We start from the raw sequence: 17,882 nt of genomic DNA, 5'->3' as shown, positions 1-17,882 counted from the left end.
GAGGAGAGAGAGAGAGAGAGAGAGAGAGAGAGAGAGAGAGAGAGAGAGAGAGAGAGAAAGAGAGTTTCCTCAGTGGTGTAGCCACTGACAAGATGGTCACCCTGATGGGACAGATTGGGTCACAGAAAGAATGAGAGGTAAAGAGAGAGAGAGGGGAGAGAAAAGAATAAGAAAGCAGCAGAGAAAGAGAAGCAGAGGGAAGGTATGTGGGGGGTGGGGGGGAGAGATGGTAATCGGGGTCCCTACAACCAAAATACACTATACATATGTGTTTTAATGTCACAACAAAACCCATTATGGTGTGTTGTAGTAGATATTTAATCATGGTCAGGGGGGGTTCTACCCTGCCTTGGAGCGTTCGTTCCCAGATTAAAGACACCAAGCCTTTATATTTATTATAAGCCTTTAATGCACTAGAGCTAGGCAGATATCAACCATGTCAGCTACTAAAATCTGCTTCTCATCAATAACCCCGAGGTATAGCTTGCCATGTGCCATCTGGGCAGCTCTTAACTCCAACTGGACAGCCTTTCATGACGCACCTAGCCCATGGCATCTCTCCTCTCTCCACCTTCTCTCTTCTTCTGTGGTCCAGCCTCAGCCGCCGAGCCAGGAGTGGAAAGCCTACCTCTCCTACCTCTCTTCTGCCCATCTTTATTCAACCAAGTGTTTTACATTGCAGAGCTTCGTCACATAGCATCTTTGTGTAAGTTAGGATTCTCTCCTCCCCAAGGCAACCAGGGCCAGTATTTAGCATTACAATTCATAGCAAACAAACAAATCTCAACCGTTGTGCATAATTAACATATGCTAATAAACCCACTATTTCGAACTCTGTGGAGAAGATAGGAAATGTATTCCTTTTTTTAAAAAAAAATTTATGTATGTGAGTACACTGTAGCTGTCTTCAGACACACCAGAAGAGGGCGTCAGATCCCAATACAGATGGTTGTGAGCCACCATGTGGGTGCTGGGAATTGAACTCAGGACCTCTGGAAGAGCAGTCAGTGCTCTTAACCACTGAGCCACCTCTCCAGCCCCTAGGGGATGTATTTCTAAAGCCAGTTCTTATCATTCCCATGGGTGACATTTAGGGCCCTGCCATACTGTGTGACAGACCCTTAGGACCCTGCCATACTGTGTGACAGACACTTGGGGCCCTGCCATACTTTCCCTGCTCTCCTCCAAGGTCAGTGGCTTAGGCTGTCACCTGCTGGACCACCCTTTGTCATTCAGACTCTGGGGTCAAAGGTGGGAGTGTAGCTCAGAATCTGGGGTTTGTGACATTCCAAAGCATAGCTATAACTGATATCCTCAATCAGAGCGGTTATGGGGGGGCACACACATTGTGTCCTTTTTCTACCCCCACCTGCCAGACCCCAGCTCCTCCCAAGCATCCCCTCTCTCTATGGTGAAGGACAAGGCCTTGTACAACATCTCTTGTTGGGTCCAGTTCAGTGAACCCCAACCAGGACAGTCTGTCTCTGTCACACGTATGCACACACACGTGTGCGCGTGTGCGTGTGTGTATGTGTGTAAGTCTGAGGGTAGCCCAGTAATAGACATGGGTGTGCAGGTTTCACTGCCTTAGACTGGCTCCTTAAGAAGCTGCATCATGTGGTAGTTGAGTTAGCATTTGAAGAGGAAGGGTTTCTTTTGGCTCGGTTTTCCATGTTTGCTGGACCCCTGTGCACTTAGCAGAACATCACAGAGTCAGGAACCTGTGACAGAGAGGGCTCCGCACTTCGTGGTGGATGGGAAGCAGAGAGAGGAGAAAGGAAAAGGGGCCAGTGTAGCCTAAGACAGGATGACCTGCTGACCAACTTTCTGCTACTAGGACCCCCCTCCCCATCCTAAAGTTTCCAGAAATTCCTAAGACGGCAGCACAGGTGGAGACCAAACACGCTCAACCCAGGAGCCTGTGTTCCAGTTCCAAACCACAGGAGCCGAAATCACCACGGTTGTAGGTTTTAGAGAACTTGGAGGAAAATAAACCAAACCAAACCAAACTTTTATTTCCACAGAAAGAGTCAAATCCAGAAAGGCCCTAAAACCTTCAAAATCTTGCCCAGGTCTCCACCTCTTGCTCTGTCTTCCCGACTGACATCCGTACCTAACACCAGCCCTTCCCAGCCCAGTGTCCGCTGTTGACTCGGGGGTTGGCTGTTTCCATTTGGGGATGTGATGCTTCGGCCTGCATGGTGCCTACCCGCCCCGCCCCCCCCCCCCAGGATCACCAGCCTGGGCCTCCCTCCTCTTACCCCTTCTGCAGTTATTCCTGGAAGATACTTCAAAGGGATGCTTTGAACATCCTGTGTTGAACATAGGAACCTCAGAATACCAGCCAAACAGAGACGCGTCCACACTCAGACGGACATGACAACCGCCCAGACAGACTGCCATCCTGACTCCCATCCCAGCTTGGCCCTTGAGATTCGTATGAGAAAACATTTGTGGGCCTCAGTCATGATGTGTGCATGTGCATGTGTGTGTTTGTGCACGTGTATGTGTGTGTGTGCACGTGTGTGTGTGCACGTGCACGTGTGTACACTCATGTCATGGAGGTCATAAGATAACTCGAAGGAGTCAGTTCTCTCCTTCCTCCATGTGGCTCCCAGATATTGAACTCGGGTTGTGGGCTTGGCAAGCAAGCGTCTTTACCCACTGAGCCATCCTACCAACCCCTCCTTGGTTTTTTTTGAGACGAGATCTCTCACTGGCTTAGAACCTGCCAAGTAGGCTAAACTATCTGGCCAGTAAGCCCCAGGAATCCCCCTTCTTCCCCGCAGTACTGGAATGACAAGTACATACCACCTTGACTAGCTTTCTTTTTAGGTGTCTCTGTGTGTGGTATGCATGTGGTTATGAATATTCATATATGTGGGGGGGGTACATATGCGTGCAACTGCAAACGCACACAGAAGTCTAAATGCATGTATTCTCCTGCACTTGCATGTGGAGGCCCAAGGGTCTTTCTTCCATGATCACACCCCACCTTACTGAGTCAGCGTTGCCCAGAGCTCGCAGTTCAGCTAACAATTCAGCTTGCCCTAGGATTTCCACTTCTCAGCTTTTGAGAACCCTGTAGTTAGGCAGACGGCCACACCCACCCAGTCCTCACGGGCACTGGGGACCCGATCTCTGGTCCTCTCGCTTGCACATTCTGCTTCCTGTACATCTCTCCCACCCCACGCCTGTTTTTAAGGTCAGGTCCTTGTGCGTGCAAGGCGAACGCTGTACTGATGCGTTGAGCCATCTTCCCAGCACTGTCCTGGCTTTTAAGTGACCCTCCCTGCTGTACCCCAGTACCCCTCATCTCACTGTCTATAAAAATAACACGTGTTGTAGCTCATCCCTCAGCCTCCTTCCCATGGATCCTGCTGCTCTTAGGACTCCGTTTCCATTGGCGGAAGAAAGGCCAGGCTCCTTCATCGATCCAGCACCCCTCCCCCCTCCTTTTATTATGGGCCCTGAACAGCACCTTCTTAATTTGTGCAGGCACTTCTTACTGCCGTAGACCAATGTCCGCACACTTGCTCCACAGAGCCGGATGATAAATGGTTTCATTTTTGCCGGCTACTCTTTCACTTAGCAGCCTGTGTTATGACTCCACAGCCCTGCTCTTGTAAAAAGCCGCCAGAGACCACACCTCGACCGAGGGCATGGAGGGTCCCAATAAAGCTTTATTTACAAAACAGTGGAGCGGGCAACATCTACGGGCCACTTGCTAACGTTGGTCCTAAACTCATGCATCTTCAGTCCCCACAACCCAGAAGCCTTCTTCTTTATCCATTAGCCCGGGGCTGGCTGGAGGTCTCTGTTATGTTGGTTTAGAACACAGACTTAAAAGTCAATAACTCCGGTTCCCCAGTATCTCTAAACTATGCCTGTTTCCTCCTCTGCATGGGGTGGAGGCTGGCGGCTGGCTCTACGCCAAAAAAATCACCCATTGATCGTTTCATCATTTCTTCTTCACACCAGCCCCATGTACAGATAGGGAGACTGAGGCTTCCATGCCCAGAGTCTCAGCTGCCAGGCCCCATAGCTGGAAAGTCTCCATCCAGAGTTCTTACCTGGTCCCCCTGTGCCACCCCAGACCCCATGTTCTGTGCACATAGATTAATTCCCACATTCTCTTTAAGAGTGTGGTAAGGCCAGAAGTGGTGGTGCACACCTTTAATCCCAGCACTTGGGAGGCAGAGGCAGGTGGATTTCTGAGTTCCAGGCCAGCCTGGTCTACAAAGTGAGTTCCTGGACAGCCAAGGCTACACAGAGAAACCCTGTCTCGAAAAAACAAACAAACAAACAAACAAACAAACAAACAGAGTGTGGTAAGTTCGGAAGCGTCTGACAGAGTCCACTTTCCTGCCATGGAAACCAGGTCCTGTTTAACAAGGGTCCTTGGCTTGCAGGCCGTGGAGACAACTATTGCCCAGGAGAAAAACAGAGCAAAGGAGGCATGGGGTGGGGCACAAAAGCCCAAGGGGTGGAGAGTAACCTGGCCTACCAGAAGAAGACAAGCAGTTGCGGGGATGGGGGGAGCAGGGTGGGGGTTGAGTCAGCCTGGACTGTCAATCAAGGCGTATTACAGTTGTCAGGGTCCAGCTGAGGTTTTCACATAGATCTGCTTCTTCGGAGCACGCTGAACCGCTGGCCCCTCTGCCCCCACCTGCGTGAGCCATGATGAAGGTGGAAAAGCTAACCACACAGGGCCCAGGGAGAGTCCACTCCCCACCATGGCAACAGGCAGACTCAACAGTGGCTGTTGGCTTGCAGGCTCTGGAAGAGAGCATCGGTCAGGACAAAAGCAGATCGGAGGAGGCCCTGGAGAAGGTGCAAGCCCGAGTCCGTGAGCTGGAGAACCACTTGGCTGGTCAAAAGGAGGTACGCCCTGCTGGGGGAGGCTGGCTGAAGGGACTATGGGAGACAGAAGACAGGTGGGGAGAGGGGGCGCTGTCCTGTGCTGTCCTGTCCTAGCCTGGACTTTGCAATTGGGAGAAGCACAGAGGATTTAAAAGAGAGCCATGGAGATGTGTAGCCTTGCCAACCAGTTGGGAAAAGCAATATACATGTGACAAACCTGGGTGGTGGCTTCTGCCCATCACCCCAGCACTGAGGTCAATTCAGTCAGGAGGCTGGGGGTGATGGGATCATGGGCTCTTGAGAGAAAACCCCGTCTTCAGCACCAACATCTTCAGCCCAAGCAGAGGGATGCACAGGGCTGGCAGGAAGTCTGTCTTAGGTTGGAGTGAGTCAAGCTCTTTCTGGCCAAAAGATGGCTGTTGTCAACCCATCTCGGGCTTCATCTTCCACATAGCAGTCCAGATGTTTAAAAAGCAGGCACCCGATCCCATATCCTTCCCAGCCAGCCCCCCTCCCATCCCCCTGCCCCACACAGCAGGATGGGAGCCTGGCCTCTCTCTCCACGCCTGTTCTGTGTTCCACAAGTCACCATAGTTCAGCGGATGAGAGGCCTTGCAGATGTGTTACACCCAGAATGTTTTAGTTTGGATCCATAAAATGCATTTGTATATCTAGAGTTCAGTCCTCTCTTGGAAAGTCAAAAACTCTGGCCCTCATTTCCGCTTTGTAGACCAGGGGAAGGGGAAGGGGAAGGCTGGAATGGATACCAGCATTAGCAGTTAGGGAAATCCTTTGAGAGTTGGCGCACACAAGCCCGTGTTGGTTTGGATGGGTGTCCAACTCTTATAAGCTTTGAAGTTTGCAGTTCATCATCTGCCTTCTTCCTAAAGTAGCCATTAACAAATGCCATCCCTGTGGGTGCTATGTTCCTGTGGGTGTGCCGGAACTCTAGTCCCCAGAAGAGCTCTGTTACACTGTCAGTTTGCATTTAGCTGCAGTCAGTCTCAGACCCCTAGTCTTTCCCCCCACACACACACTTTCGTAATCCCTGAAGGGTGTAGGCTTTGTAACCACACAAAAGACAAGTTCAAGACTATCCACCCTCCCTTCTTGGAAGCGGGTCATGAAGGGCAGAGACAACGCATAACCCAGCGTTGAACCCGGAAGTGACTGATCTGTGGTAGTCGTCACCAACACCACTACGGCCAGGTCTCCCTGGACTTGGGCATAGCCCTTGCTTCCTGACCACCCTCAAAGTGGAGTGCTTGTCTGCTCCCCCAGAGGAGGGGAAAGTATCCCCCTCCATGCAACTCCACCCACACAATCTGATGTGGCCCAGGGAGATGTTTACAGCGGCTTCTCATGTAGCCGCTCCTCAGCGCTCTGTCAACACTGTTGTCAAGGTTTGCCCTTCTTATGTCTCCAGGCAGGATGAGAAGGCAGGTGTGTGTGTGTGTGTGTGTGTGTGTGTGTGTGTGTGTGTGTGTGCTGTGTATGTATGTGGTCTGTAGTATGTGTGTATGTGCTGTGTGTGTGGTGGGTGTGTGTGTGTGGTATGTATGTATGTGCTGTGTATGTGATAGGTGTGTGGTGTGTATGTGTATATGGTGTGTATATGTGTGTATGCGGCATGTGTGTATGTGCAATGTATGTGTGTATATGTGGTATATGTATATGTAGCATATGTGTATGTGTGTGTGTGTGTGTAGTATGTATGTATGTGGTACCTGTGTGTATGTGGTGTGTGTATGTATATGTGGTGTGTGTGTATATTTTGTTGGGGGGCATGTGTGTACGTGCATTGTATGTGAGTATATGTGGTATGTGTGTATGTAGCACATGTGTGTGTATAGTATGTATGTGGTATGTGTGTGGGTGTATATGTGTATGTATGTGTGTGTACATGTGTGTATATGTGTGTATGTGTGTATACATGTGTGTATATGTGTGTGTGTATGTGGTGTGTGTGTATGTGGTATGTGTGTGTGTGTGTGTGTGTGTGTGTGTGTGTGTGGTCTCCATGGAGTCACTTCAGTCAGGTGCCATCCAGGCATCAACAAGAGCTGGCAAGGTGATGGGAGGGGGTCAGAAAACCGTAAGCCTCCAGGCTGGGTGTGGTGAGGTACCTCTCTGGGAGTCTGAGGCCAGCACGGTCTACATGCAGAGTTATAGGCCAGCCAGGCCCACACAGTAATACCCTGGCCTTAAAAAAGATTTGTTTTAAAGCATCATGCAGAGGGGCCGGGGCTAACTCCGTCCTTCAAGGGTCACAGGACCTGACTGTAGTCTCTTCCCAGAAAGAACTGAGCCCTCTCCACTGAGCTTTTTGTTGGTTTCTTGGAATGTTTTTTGTTTGTTTGTTTTGTTTGTTTTGTTTTGTTTTGACAGAGGATCCCTTAGCCTAGGTTGGCCTCACGCTCACTACATAGTCAATTATAACCTTTGACCTCCTGGCCTCCTTTTCTCCACCTCCCACGTGTTGGGATCACAGGTATGAACTGCACAAAACTATCTTTTCTTTTTTTTTTTTTTTTGGTTTTTTCAAGACAGGGTTTCTCTGTATAGCCCTGGCTGTCCTGGAACTCACTTTGTAGACCAGGCTGGCCTCGAACTCAGAAATCCACCTGCCTCTGCCTCCCAAGTGCTGGGATTAAAGGCGTGCGCCACCACGCCCAGCGCACAAAATTATCTTAAAAGCGGGAGAGATTTCGCTCTTCTCCACCTCTTGTGGATTAAATGCCTTCCAAAGGGTAACCCTCTCCCCTGTCGTGGACTCTAGTGGAAATCTTGTTGTAAGTTCCAACACCCGATGCCCTGCCGGGTGTCGAAGGCGGCCCTGTGGATGCTGGAGACGCTTTTCTTGGGACTCTGGCCACTGTGCCAGGACCTTGGAGGTAGAACCTGCGGTTGAGTCCACTGAATAAAGACAGCAAGACATGGATGGACCAGATGACACTCCATGGCTAGGGACAGCAGAGTGCTAACCCGGAGCGTTTCCCCCATTCATGGCATCCCCGGAAGGCTCACCCCGAACCTTCTAGATGCAGGAAGAATTCTAGTGGTGACTGGCTCATTCATCCCCACCCCTCCATCCTCCCAAAACCAATTCTCCTTCAGAAATTTGCTTCACTAGTTAGAAGGTTCGTCATCAATGAGAGTCTTCTCCCTCAGATCCTGGTCCCCTCCCACAGCCTCTGTACTCAGCCCTCGTGTTTGCTCTGTTCAGATCCTTGACCTTCCTCTTAATAGGTGCCACCGTAGCCCCGAGCCCTCACCTCTTCTGGCTCCTGGTTTCTTGGTCTATAAACCAAATAAAGAATGAAAGGGTCCTCGGCAGCAGCTCCCCACAGGGGTGCCATAGGGGATGAGGTCATTCTGGGGGTGATGCAGCTGCCCATCCTAACTGCTAGCCTTCGTGTGGATGGAGACTGGTATTATTGACTGTGCCTTTCAGGCTTTGGAGAACAGTGTGGCTCAAGAAAAAAGAAAAATGCGGGAAATGCTGGAGGCAGAAAGGAGGAAGGCACAAGACCTGGAGAATCAACTGACCCAGCAGAAAGAGGTAGGAGCGCCCAGTGCCCCCCACCCCCAGCAGGACTTGCAGCCAGGCGTGCCTGGCAGCCATGCAGTCCGAGGTCACACTGCTGCTACCCACCGCTGCTGCTGGAAGGAGCCAACACTTGCCACTCACTGGCTGACCCTGGACGATCCCTGGGAGCTCAGAACCCTGGAAAATGGGAATTTAAATGATCTCATTCGGTGGGACAAAGGTTGCTGTATGTAAAGTACATAGCTCTTCTCTGAAGCTACCAGGAGTCGTGCCAGCTGGAACGGGAAACAGTTCTAAGCAGTCTGCCCCAACCCCGAAAGCCAGGGACTTCCCAGGATGAACCTGTCTCCATGCTAACACCTACCAGGTTAGACAGTGGCTCAGTTCCTGGTGACGGGACTGAATACCCCGTGACCAGGTCATTTCCTGATGTTAGCTGGGAAACCAGGAACAAGAAGCCCCTCCCCCTTCGTGCTCCTGTGACTAACTGAGACACGTGGCTCCCTGTTCACCAGACTCATCATATCCTCTCTCTCTCACCTCACACCCTGATAGGCACCTCGTTCCTTGAGTTCTTATCCCAAACCTCTGAGTCACTAGTCTTGATGGTGACTCACCTTGGCATCCCCGTGCAGCTAGTCTGTCCTCTGTCTTAGTCACTGTGTTTATGCTGTGAGGAGACACCATGACCAAGGCAACTCCTATAAAAGAAAGCATTTGATTGGGGGCTTGCTTACAGTTTTAAAGGGTTAGTCCATTATCATCGTGGTGGGAGAATGGAGGCGGGAACATGGTGGGAGCATAGTGGGAGCATGGTGGGAGCATAGCGGGAGCATGGTGGGAGTACAGCAGGAGCATGGTGGGAGCACAGCGGGAACATGGTGGGAGCACAGCGGGAACATGGTGGGAGCACAGTAGGAGCATGGTGGGAGCACCACAGTACTCATGGTGCTGGAGAAATAGCTGATGGCTGCTTCCTGATCAGGAGGCAGAGAGCAAGAGAGTGGGCCTGGAATGGGCTTTTGAGACTTCAAAGCCCACCCCCCAGTGACAGTTTCTCCAACAAGACCTATGTGAACCTATGGGGACTGTTCTTAACCAACCCACCACACCCTCTCTTCTGCGCTCACCCCCAAGCCCCCTCCTTGACTTTCAGATCTCAGAGAACAACACGTATGAGAAACTCAAGATGAGAGACACTCTGGAGAAGGAGAAGAGGCGAATACAGGACCTGGAGAATCGCCTGACCAAGCAAAAAGAGGTAGGAGTCACAGAGACAGAGGGACCATTGCTCCCGCAGGCCTGCCGGGCCCTGCAGCCAGGCTTCAGATCCTCCTGCTCCCCTCTGGCTGTGGGCTGCTTACCATCTCTGTGGCTTGGTGCTCCCACTTAGGAAACACAGATCTTCAGAGAGACACACATGGGCTGACCACCGCATCTCAGCTGCTCCTGTGGCTGTCACTAGCTCCTGGCTTAGAAGTGCAGGGGCAGGATCTAAACCCAGGACTCTTAAACCCTTCATCTTCAACCACTTCTTCCATTATACTGGCCTGGGTTTCTGTTAAGACCCACAATTCTGACATGGTGGGTAATGAGAGATGGCTGCACACAGTGTCACAAACTTCAGTATCATTTGCTCATCCTGGGTCCCCGTCATGGAAGGGACTCATACACATGTACACACACATACACACACACTTATATATACATAGGCACACACACCTTTGCCATCCTCTGTCAAAGTTGATGAGCAACATCCAACCTTGCAGATGTGAGTTAAATTTAAATATGTAATATTTAAATATGTGTTAGAAGGATCTTCGGGGCTTGGTGAACTAAGAAGGCCGTCTAAGTCTCTTTGCATCCATTTTGAGGTGTTTTCTTTAAACACATTCACATGCACGTGTGGTGAGGGCCCCGGCTATAGGGTGGATCCAGAATCTATATTTTTAACAAGCTGCCACATAACCCTAGAGCATTTTGAACATGAGCACCTGCTGAAAAACTGTGTCACCAAAGCTCTTGGGATTGATTACACAGCTGCTCTGGATCCCACCTTGATGGGAGGCCTTAATGGACGGGTGGGTGTCCAGAGGCGGCAGAATCCAGCAAAGTAAGGCAAGGCCCTAGAACTCAGGACTGCCAGGCTCCCATGAGAGGGCCTGGAGCTCAGATGAGGCCTGACCAAGGGAGCTAGCTGTTTTCTTTGCCTTGGTTCCCGGAGGATGCAACCTGGAATGCCATAAAACGAATCAGCAAGGGGTGGGAACAAGTCAGTAAATGTCGCATCGCAGGAGGATAAGTCAGTAGGGGGTGGCTTAAGAAGAGAGTTTAAATCCTTTAGAAAAGGGCTGGAGAGATGGCTCAGTGGTTAAAAGCACTGACTGCTCTTCCAAAGGTCCTGAGTTCAAATCCCAGCAGCAACATGGTGGCCCACAACCATCCATAATGAGATCTGATGCCCTCTTCTGGGGTGTCTGAAGACAGTTACAGTGTACTTACATTAAATAAATAAGTAAATAAATAAATATTTTTTAAAATGTTTAGAAAAGATAAGCTAGTAATAAGACACATATATGTATATATATATATGCACACACATCATGTATACCATATTCATCATATACATACATGTACACATACATATACATAATCAGAACTGGAGAAAAGGCTCAGCAATTAAGAGCACTGGGTACTCTCTCAGAGGACCCAGGTTAGATTCCTAGCACCCACATGGCAACTCACAACTATCCAGTTCCCAGGGATCCAATGCCCTCTTCTGGCCTCCACAGGCACCAGGCACACAAGCAGTATACAGCCATACTGGCAAGCAAATTACCCATGCACATAAAATAAATCTTTTTTTTTAAAGGAAAATGTTAGCATTTAATTAACCTCTGGCGTGGCTTTTAAGCCACCAGAACACAGGCACCTCAACACCCTTAGTCTTCTCTTCAGCTCTTCTGCTGAGGAATGTGACCTTCATGATGACAAGTTGCTCAGGGACTTTCCCTGCCCAGAACTCTGTAGTAGCCGATCGCACACCATCAATGATGGGAGCAGCTCCAGTCTTGTTCTTTGCCGCATTTGACCCGCGTCTGCTCGCTGACCAGCGTCCACAATTTGTCCAGGTTGACAGTTGGGCAGAAGCTCTGGGTCCTCTTCATGTGGTAGTGCCTCCTACCAACTTTCCCAAAGTAACCTGGGTGATAGTTGTCCAAGTGGATTCCGTGGTGATGCACACCTCCAGCATTCCCGTGGCCGCCTGGGTGCTTGTGTTTGCCAATGTGGCTGTGGCCGTGGCTCACGTGGCTGTGGAGTTTCCAGGTCTTCCTTAGTCTGGATGGCATAGCGGTGACAGAAAGGGAAAAGGCATAAACTACAATTTTATCCCAGCAGTTGCAGAGGCAGGGAAAAGCCTGCTGGTTGTGTAGTCACTATATAAAAATACAGCCCAACAGGGCCGTCAGTGGGAGCCTGAAATCCCAGCTGCCCGGGAGTGAAGTAGTTCAAGACCAGTCTGGACTGCAAAGCGAACTCAAGATCAGCTTAGAAACGTGGCAAAGCCCTGTCTCAAAATAAAAAAGTAAAGAGAGACCTGAAGATAGAGTCTAAAGATACATCGCTTGCCTAGCACATGCAAGGGCCCTGGGTTCAAGTCCACAGCTAAATGTCAAGCAAGCTCACAGAGACGAAGCCCTTTCTGGGTACCAGCCCCACAGACGACCTCTACCACGGGCTCCTAAAAAGAATTCTCTAGCAATCAGACAAATCCTTAGCGACACCCTTACATCAGGCCACCAAAAGCAGTAAGTACCTGGGAGACCTCGGAGCTGGCTGGCAGCACCAGACCCGTCAGAAAGAGCAGTGACACCCCACCCCCGAGGGGACCCACCATCCACCAGGACAGAAAACAGACTGCAGAGCAAACACTGGCGAGGATTCTGTATGCAATCCCTCAAACCCCAAAGAAGCAAAAGCAGAACCGGACAAGCGAAAAGCTTCCGCCAGACAGAGGGGACAGTGAGCAGACTGGGCGAGAAATGCTTTGGAGACACAGGTCAGAGAACTGGTCAATCTCTAAACCGTCTGAGGAATTCAGATAGCTCAATAAAAAGACGGCCAGTGGCCCAACACTCACCGGGTACCTGATAGACTGGCGAGTTTTGGTTTTCTGTGTGTGGGGGGGGGGGGGAGGGGGGGGGGGGGGGGAGCCCAGGGCCTCATTCAAGTTGGCCAGCTGCTTTCACATTGAGCTAGACCCAACCTTTCTGTTTGTTTGTTTGATTTTCTTTTTGAAACAGAGTCTCATTCATTGATCCAAGTTAACCTTGAACTCACTATGTAACCCAGGCTTGTGTCAACTCTGCCATCCTCCTGCCTCTCAGCCTTTCAAGTAGCTGGAATTATAGACTAGCACCACACCTAACTTGAATACACATTTTTTTCTTTCTTAAAAAAAAAAATATTATCTTTTTTTTTTTTTTATGTGCATTTGAGTGTTTTACTTGCATGTGTGTCTGGTGCCAGCAGAGGCCAGGAAAGGGCATCAATGGAGTCACAGAGGGTTGTGAGCCACCATGTGCATGCTGGGAACCAAACCTGAGCCCTCCAGGAGAATAGCCAGTGCTCTTAGCCACTGAGCCATCTCTCCAGCCCCCTGAGTAGATGTTTTTCAAAAGAAGATAATTAGCCGATGCACGGAAAAGATGAAACCCTCAAGGTTGTCAGAGTGTGACTTTCAGAAAGACTGCTGCGGGCACTCAGCTCATTGGTAGAGATCTTGCCTAGCATACCGGAAGTCCCGACTTGTGTCCCCAGTATCACAAAAAACCTGGCTTGAGAGCACACGCCTTTAATCCCAGCCCTTGGGCATTAGAGGTAGGAGAACCAGGACTTCAAGGTCACCCTCAGCCACTGAGGGGATTCAAGATTCAATCCTGAGCCACATGGGACCATATCTCAAACAAGCAAAAATCAAAACCCACTCAGACCTAAGTGGAAAGCGGCTTATTTGCACACAATTTTATTTGTATTCACAACAGAGTAATCAAAAGGTTGATGTCAAGCTGAGCTTGGTGGCACATGCCTTCGGTCCTAGTACGTGAGAAGCAGGGCAGGTAGTTCTCTGAGTTTGAGGCCAGCCTTGTCTACAGAGTGAGTTCCAAGACAAGTCGGGGCTACACGTGAGCATGGAACAAAGATGGCTGACAGTGCGTCTTCTCTAGGCCTGTGAGCATGCGCCAAAGCGGCCAACCTGGGGCTCTGCAGTATGCTAAGACCTATGGGTATGGAACAAAGATGGCTGACAGCAGGCCACCTCACTCAGTCCAGCTTCTTGGCACAGTACAGACACAAGTGCACTCTGTGGTGGATCCTCAGGGACATCAGGAGGAGTCCATCGAGCATCATGTGACAAGTGGCTCTGTATCTACATCCTCTTAAGCAAGGTCACTTGTCCCCAGAGACCCTTAACACTGAGATGTCAAGCCTAAGGCAAAACCTCGAGCACAAAGGCCAGGAAGCGACTCCCACTGAGGGACAGGGACAGTCAGCCTGGCAACAGCAGTGCCTGTATTTTTCTTTTTCCAAAAACTATGTTTTCTTTTCTGATTACAAGAGGAGCCCCACCCCTTCTAGAATTTTTGACAAACACAGAAAATGACTCAGAAGAGCCTTGACATTGAGCCTGTACCTGCCAAGCAGGGCTATCACCAATGACACCCTGATGGGATTCTGTCTCGGTGCCTTTGTGCTATTGTTACGAATGTGGGTGAGGCTGGCTCATTACCAAGATAGTGGCATGGTGGCTACTGCTTCGAGAACTCTTTTGATACATTATGTATTTCTCAAATGTCTCCCTGTCCCTGAACCCTCTTCCACAGCCTGCCAGTGAAGAATGTCCCGGGTCTGCCCTGTGTGGGGTGGACCCTGGGTTGCTGGCCCTTCCCTCTGTCAGATTTGGGGTCGATTCCCAGTTATTCTGGATATAGATGATTGGCCCCAAGTGCCTGTGACTTCAGCACTCAGGTGGCTCGGGCAGAGACTCATAAGTTTAAAGCCAGCCTGGTCTATTGAGAATTTGTCATTAAAAAACAAACAAATGCCTTTAATCCTAGCACTCAGGAGGTAGAGGCAGGCAGATCTCTGTGAGTTCAAGGCCAGCCTGGTTTACAGAGTGAGTTCTAGGATAGCCAGGGCTACACAGAGAAACCCTGTCTCAAAAAACAAAATCAATCAATCAATCAATTAATAAGCAAACAAATAAGTAAAAGCTGCTTGGCTGAACAACTGTGCGTTCAGCGATCCACCCTTAGGATAAACCTGCAAATGCAGCTGCTGGACCCCAGGTTGTGAACATCCTCACTCCCAGTCTCTGTTCCCACGTGACCTTCCAGAGAAGGTACCCTGGTCCTCACTAGCATCAGCAGCTGTGAGAGCGCCCAGGACTGTGTCTCCAGACTGCATTTCACGGGGCTATGGATGAAGCTCAGCCCTTAAAGGGCTTGTCAGCCAAGCACCATGACCTGATTTCAATCCCCCGAAACCACATAAAAAAGCCAGGCACAGGAGCGGGAGAGATGCTCAGCAGTTAGGAGCACATGCAGTTCTTGCAGAGGACCTCGGTTTGATTACCAACACACAGGTTGGCCTGTAAGGTTAACAACTGCCCCTAACTCTAGCCCCAGGGGATCCAATGCCTCTGACCTCGGGCACCTACTCTGAGTGCAGATAGACAGACATACAGACACACACACACACACACACACACACACACACACATCCATGCTTAGAAAAATAATGTTTGGGACCCAGCATAGGGCCTGGCAGGAGACCATACTCTAGTCCTTGACAGAGGGTCTCCAAGAGAACGGTAGGATTTGTGACAAAAAAGGATGAAGGGGTTTCGAGGGAGAGGCATAAGCTATGCTGTGGAGTTGGCAACTGGAATCCAGTCTGGCGAGGGACCTGGAGTGCAGGGGAACAGAGTGTCTCCAGGGCAGGGCAGGTGGTAAAGGGTAAATGCGGTTAGCACATTTATCCCAGAAAATAGATTTATAGACAGCCCTCCTCAGGTATTTAAAGGGTTGTCTCATAAAATAGACGCAATGAGGCTCAGAGACCAGAAATCACAAGAAGGCAGATCTCCACTAAAGATAAAGGAGTGTTCTGCAGTAATTGGAATTTTCCAGAAAATCCTTGGGCTTTAGAGTCAAGAATGAGCCAACCGGAGCCAGTGTCCTCTCTGCGGGCACAGGGGATGAGGGGCCTTAGAGGAGTAAATGTTGACCTTGCTGATTTGCTGTTTGTCTAGGAGATAGAGTTAAAGGGGCAGAAAGAGGACATCTTAAATAATAAATTAAAGGATGCCCTGGCCATGGTAGAGAACGCTCAGCAGATGAAGACAGCCGAGAGCCAAAGAGCCGAGACACTCGCCCTGAAGTTAAAGGAAACATTAGCAGAGCTAGAAACAACCAAGACGAAAATGGTGGGTTGATCTGAAAAACTGGTAAGCTCCCCTTCCCCCCCAACCCCCCACCCCCATCAAAGATTCCAACGTGTGTTGGCTAGCGTTATGTCAAGTCGACAAAAGCCAGAGTCATTTGAGAAAAAGGAACTTCAGTTAAGAAAGTACCCCCACCAGACCCGGACACTACCAAATGTCCCTTAGTGGCAAAACTCTTGCGGGACCTAGTGGTACGGGCTTGTCATCCTAGCTACTCTGGAGGCTGAGTGAAGAGAAACATACATTCAAGGTCTGCCTGGGTTACATTTGAGCCCAGGGACAGCTGGGCCACTTGATGAGGACCCCCCCCCATCTCTAAATAAAATAAAGTACAATTGGGGATCTGGAGAGACTGCGGACAGTCCGCGCTCATGCACAGTGCTAGGAGAGAGAGCAGGAGTGGAGGAAGGCAGGGCTGGAGGAGCCTGGGGTGGAGATGTCAAGAAGGGCTCAGAAAGTGGAAAGTTATTTTCTGTCCGAGAGCTTGCGTTGGTAATTTTAGTTAGTAAGAACTGCGGTTAATGCTGTAGTCCAGCATCAGAGAGGCAGAGCCTGGCAGACCCCTGGGGCTCACTGACCAGCCAGCCTACACGGTCAGGAAGAGACACTGTCCCAATAAAAGAGGTGGATGGCACCGGTGGGATGACACCCAAGGTCGTCCTCTGACCTCCACACATAGGGCACACGCACACACAAATGCAAGTCAATTTGCTTTTTCCCCCCTTATCTCTTTTTCCATTTATTGATTCTTTTAAGATACGTTGATTTTTTATTTTATATGTAGGTGCTTTGCCTATGTGTATGTCTGTGTACTTCCCATCTGCCTGGTTCCCATGGAGGCCAGAAGAGGGCGCCAGGTCCCCTGGAACTGGTGTTACAGATGGTTGTGAGCCACCATGTGGGTGCTGGGAATTAAATCCAAGTCTGGAAGAGCATCCACTGCCCTTGACTGCCGGGTCCGTCTCTCCAGCACACACAGCTCCCATTCGTTAATTTCCATCAAACATCTGGGTCTCGGTGCTGTGGGCCTAGCAGTGAGAGAGAAAGCAAGGCTCCTGCCGCATGGAGCTCGGAGACTTGCAGGGGAGACAAACAAAAAATAAGGCCACTTCAGATGTAGATAAAAGTCTTGGGGACAAGAAAACAAACAACGGGAGTTGTCTGGGACTCTTCTGTGAACGCGTGTGCGGGAAGGTTCTTCCAAGGAGGCAATGTTAGTTAGAAACAAGGCCTGGAAGAGGATGGATCAGCCATGCAGTGGGGGAGGGAAGGGGGTGCCAGGGGGACCAGGGCATGCAGAGGCACCGAGGCAGGATGCAGTTTAGCACCTGTGTGTGCAGAGGAGGCAGGTCACGGCCATCTGCTCTGGCTCCGGAGGTTAGATCCCTACCAACCAACATTTCCCCAGATCCTGACAGATGATCGGCTGAAGCTGCAGCAGCAGTCGATGAAGGCCCTGCAGGATGAGCGGGAATCCCAGAAGCACGGCTTCGAGGAGGAGATCTCGGAGTACAAAGAGCAGATCAAACAGCACTCGCAGACCATCGTGAGCCTAGAGGAAAGGCTCTGCCAAGTGACTCAGTACTACCAGAAGATAGAAGGGGAGATCACAACGTTGAAAAACAACGATCCAGGTAGGGCCGGGGCTGCGAGAGAAGCTCTGCATCTAACCGCTCCTGCATGGCCCCAGGCTGGACCCTGTCCAAAAGCCCCCACGTTCTCCGCCGGCCCCCCTGCTCCTCATTGCACACGATGCTAGAAGCCCTCAGAGGCCTAACAGAGCCAAAGTCACAACAATGAGTTAGGACATCCTTTGTGCCAAGCCAGTGAGCCAGTGAGGCTCTTGGGCAGCCAGCGCTATTAGTGGAGGTTTTCTCTTCCACATCATAAATGACAATCCAGGGCCTTCTCTGTGTCACTGGCCACCGTGACCTCACTTAACAGCCCCCCCCCCACACACAC

General features: G+C 50.4%; 1 protein-coding gene and 1 pseudogene across 1 annotated transcript in view; one reads left to right on the top strand and one right to left on the bottom strand.

The window, feature by feature from the left end:
* Nucleotides 1–17,882, top strand: part of Fhad1 (forkhead associated phosphopeptide binding domain 1) — a 116,722-nt gene that overhangs the window by 68,543 nt on the left and 30,297 nt on the right. The window contains exons 16-20 of the mRNA XM_021200663.1: nucleotides 4,777–4,884; nucleotides 8,318–8,425; nucleotides 9,570–9,674; nucleotides 15,729–15,902; nucleotides 17,329–17,554. Coding sequence (XP_021056322.1) covers nucleotides 4,777–4,884; nucleotides 8,318–8,425; nucleotides 9,570–9,674; nucleotides 15,729–15,902; nucleotides 17,329–17,554 — 721 coding nt within the window. The remainder of the gene's footprint in view (nucleotides 1–4,776; nucleotides 4,885–8,317; nucleotides 8,426–9,569; nucleotides 9,675–15,728; nucleotides 15,903–17,328; nucleotides 17,555–17,882) is intronic.
* Nucleotides 11,323–11,831, bottom strand: LOC110323445 (annotated as a pseudogene).

Source organism: Mus pahari, chromosome 6 (assembly GCF_900095145.1).
Source record: "Mus pahari chromosome 6, PAHARI_EIJ_v1.1, whole genome shotgun sequence".
NCBI classification, from domain to species: domain Eukaryota; kingdom Metazoa; phylum Chordata; class Mammalia; order Rodentia; family Muridae; genus Mus; species Mus pahari.
The sequence above is the reverse complement of the archived record's forward strand: the minus strand, read 5'-3'. Positions and strand labels throughout refer to the sequence as shown.